At 53.4% G+C, this 3,402-nt stretch overlaps 1 protein-coding gene across 1 annotated transcript; it reads right to left on the reverse strand.

Annotated features, from left to right (window-relative positions):
- Window positions 1-221: 221 nt before the first annotated feature.
- On the reverse strand, window positions 222-2,324 carry PG994_000562 (uncharacterized protein; the record flags this gene model as incomplete). Its single annotated transcript, XM_066851971.1, has 1 exon — window positions 222-2,324. The coding sequence occupies one exon, from the start codon at window positions 2,322-2,324 to the stop codon at window positions 222-224; it is 2,103 nt and encodes a 700-aa protein (XP_066722603.1).
- Between the last annotated feature and the right edge of the window lie 1,078 nt (window positions 2,325-3,402).

A 3,402-nucleotide genomic window follows, 5' to 3' on the forward strand; every position in this document is an offset into this window, starting at 1 on the left:
ATGGTTTTGGACATCGAGATATGACCAAGTAAGTAGTAGTATCCCGTAATGCCTTTCTCGTCCCCAAAACGCCGTACAATGGTAATTGTATATGTAAGCCAACAAAACTCCAAGCCCATGCCCGCTAAACGTATAGACCTCCGCATAAGCTTCGTCTTCAGCATGTGTGTGATATCGAAAGGTTTCTTAAAAAGTGTATAAAGGTGTAGGGAGAAAAAGTATTAGTCTTCGTTCAAGGGACTCATCAGAGGACTCTTCAGCCTCGTTGGGCTGCCTGTGCGACTGCGGCGGCCAGCGGTGAGCATCTGAGGCACAAGCCGTTCTCGGCTTTCGGTCCGCACGGCCATGCCGCTTCGGTCAATGGCGCTGGTCGGATAGGGCTGCTTGCGCAGGTCATCGAAGGCGTGCACGTTATTCTTGGGAGTCGCTAGGCCTGAGGTGCGCCCTTGGCGGACACTGCCGCTGCTATCGGACTCAGCCTCATCAGAGTCCACGTCACCGAGCTCGAATTGCGCGGCATCACCTTCCTCGATAACTCGTTCATAGGAGTGCGATGGGCGACCGAAGAGCTTTCCGGCAAGGGCCGAAAGCCCGCGGCTGGTTTTGCGCGGGCTGCCAGGTCGACGGTGATGGCGGCGAAGCATGGCGTTGACTCGAGTGTAAAGGCGCATCCGGCGGTCCCGTTTCCGGAAGAAGAAGAAGAGAAGTAATAATACAAGGAAGAAGAGAAGGAAGCTGGAGCCCGACTTGGTTTTGACGTGATCAACAAGATCCTCGGTCAAATCGTCAGTCCAACCATCATCGTCGCCATTAAGGGGCAACGCTGTCCAGTTCGAACCAGCGTGTTGCCAATCGGAAGGAATGCCTTTGATGTTGGCACCGAAACCGACGGGAAGTTCTTTCGCCGTATCGCGAGGTGGCACTTGGCCAGCAGCGTAAAGCACCATGGGACCGATGGTCCAGCTGACCTCAATGTCATCCACCTTGTCAACAGCCTGGAAGGGGTCCAAGAACCCCTTTTCCTTTGCAGCTTCGCCGATTTCTTTGGTGACATTGCCAGTGGTGCCCGAGGTATGCTCAATGCCAACCCGGGGAACGCCGATTCCATCATGCAGGACATTGATCAGCCAAGAAGCCTTGAAGCAAGCTTCTTGGGCATCTCTAGAGTGGTCCTTCTTTCTGGTTTCGAGCCCATCCTCAATATCGCCCCATTCCTGGCTGCAGAAATCGAGGACCTTCTTCTGGTATGTGGCGAAGTCGTAGACCTTTTCGTTCTTGTCTGCAAAGACCCCGTGTGTCGTATGCCAGTATTCTGACACTCCGACGAAATGGTTCACATCGAAATCGATCGCGGGAACATGCTGGCCATCCAAGAGACAAGGCTCATTCTTGCAGGGCTTATCCTTTCCGAGTAAGGGCTTCGTCATCCGCATGCACTGGTCAAATAAGCCCGTTCCAACCAGCGTCAGCTTGTCCGCTGTACCGTCAATGAAGCCACCGCTTTCTGTTGTTCGCAGTCCCTTGGGCATACAGGGATCCGGGACTTCATGTTCACCCTCGAGGAGAAATGAATCGACCAGATCTTTGACGTAGCGTTGCCGGGCCTGGTTGACGCCGAAGCCCAGCCACGTGGTCGTGAAGACCTTGTATTCAGTGGACTCTCCATTCAGAGTTCGTAGGCGCAACAGTTTCAAGTCGTCTCCGTGTTTCGCAGATTCGGTGGCGTTCGGGGCAAAGGCGATCTGGGCGGAGGCGCCACCCATGTCCAGAAAGCCATAGGTATGGTGGTCCTTGCCATGCGCGTGTCCCTTCGGATCGTCAAAGCCGCCCAATAAGTAGTTGGCCGAGATCCAGCCATATAACCCTTCGGTATCACCGGGAATCACCTGAATGTGTCGGTCGCAATCCGGTAAGGAGAACTCGGTGTTATGCCGGAAGTAATCGCAAACTTCGGAGAGAACTGCGCGTTGTTGCCGGGGCGGTAGGAGTCGCATACCGGCCGTGGCCATCAGGAAAATAGGCGTATCGGGATGCATCTCCTCGGGGATGACATTGACCGCGTGCTCCAGTAGATCCCTCAAGTATTCCCCGACATCTTCGGGATGCTCGCCAAAGGTGGAGATGCCCGGCCTGATCTTCTTGGTCCATTTCTTTTCCGTCTTCAGCTTGGGTAACCTGTGCAATTCTTCGAGGTCGGCGTGCTTTGCAGCTCGTGCAGGATCCTTCCACCGGTAAATATGCAAGCGGGTGCCGGAGGAGCCGGCGTCGAGGATAACACCCCAACGATCTGTTCGGTGATCCCAGAAGTCAGCCAATATTTCCATTGAATCGATTGAGTACCAGTCGGTTGTTTCTTACGTTTATTTTTACCCATCAGGACTGGACTAAAAGGGATGTCGTGGGAAGGTTGGCGATGTTGTCGGAGATAGCCCCGTTGCTAGGCGAATGCACAAGCGACTGGAAGTGAGAGCTGGGGCCTCTGATCAACTGGACTGCATGACAAGACAAGGCAGACAATTGTAGTGGTGTTGTGTCCGGTGTTGAGGATGCAGGGCAGATTGGGGTGCGAGATAGACAAGCGTATCGTATCTTGCGCAAATTGGTTGTTTTGGTGTTGTGTTGCTGTCCTTGCGAGTCAATGAATGCGAGGTGATTACGCGTTCGGGGGTTACAGGTGACCTCTTGGGGGTGGCTTGTTGAATTAGAAAGGGGGTACAAGTAGGTGGTACTGGTACTTTAGTTGATGGAATTGATAAAGAAAAGCGAGGGTGGAAGAATGGGAAGAAGCGAACGGCAATTTGGGTGGACTCAGGTCAAAAGTGCGATCGGGGGAGATCTAACGTCAGAGAGGATCATCAAGGCAGAAAGAGTGTATTTTGATGGGAGTGGTTTTGTTTTTTGGTCACATGGAGAGTAGGATTGAGGACGGATTGCAATTAGAGGTTTGTATCCTTTCTCTCTTTTTCTCCTTCTCTCTCGCCCTAATCAATTGCCTCTCGCATCCATGTTCGCGGGCGACGAAGCGAAAAGGATAAAAGCTGCAGAGAGTGGAGCTAAAACTGGGGGTCTCCGGGGGTCCCTTGGCAACTGAGGTTCTTTTTTAGGAAACTCCTCCAGCTAGCCAGCCACTGCAGGGCCACTCTAGAAGCATGGCTGCATGGCTTGCGCAGCACTCACGCACTGCATCTTTGCCCGCTCGGTCGACACCGAATCTCGCCGAGACTAGAGCCACCTTATCCCAGTCCAATCACACCGCCGCAGAGAAGCACTCCAGGCCGGGCTTGCAGGCCTGCAATCTTGCACTTTCATTCTACTATTGATAAGAGGTTCGTCGCCAAGCCCGGTAGACACGAAGATTCGTGTTGCTGGTGCAGCTGACTGAGAGAGTGGCCGAACTTGTCA

The sequence above is a fragment of the Apiospora phragmitis genome (assembly GCF_038363925.1).
Source record: "Apiospora phragmitis strain CBS 135458 chromosome Unknown utg000001l:1.0-2902119.0:1.0-2906034.0, whole genome shotgun sequence".
Lineage (NCBI taxonomy): Eukaryota > Fungi > Ascomycota > Sordariomycetes > Amphisphaeriales > Apiosporaceae > Apiospora > Apiospora phragmitis.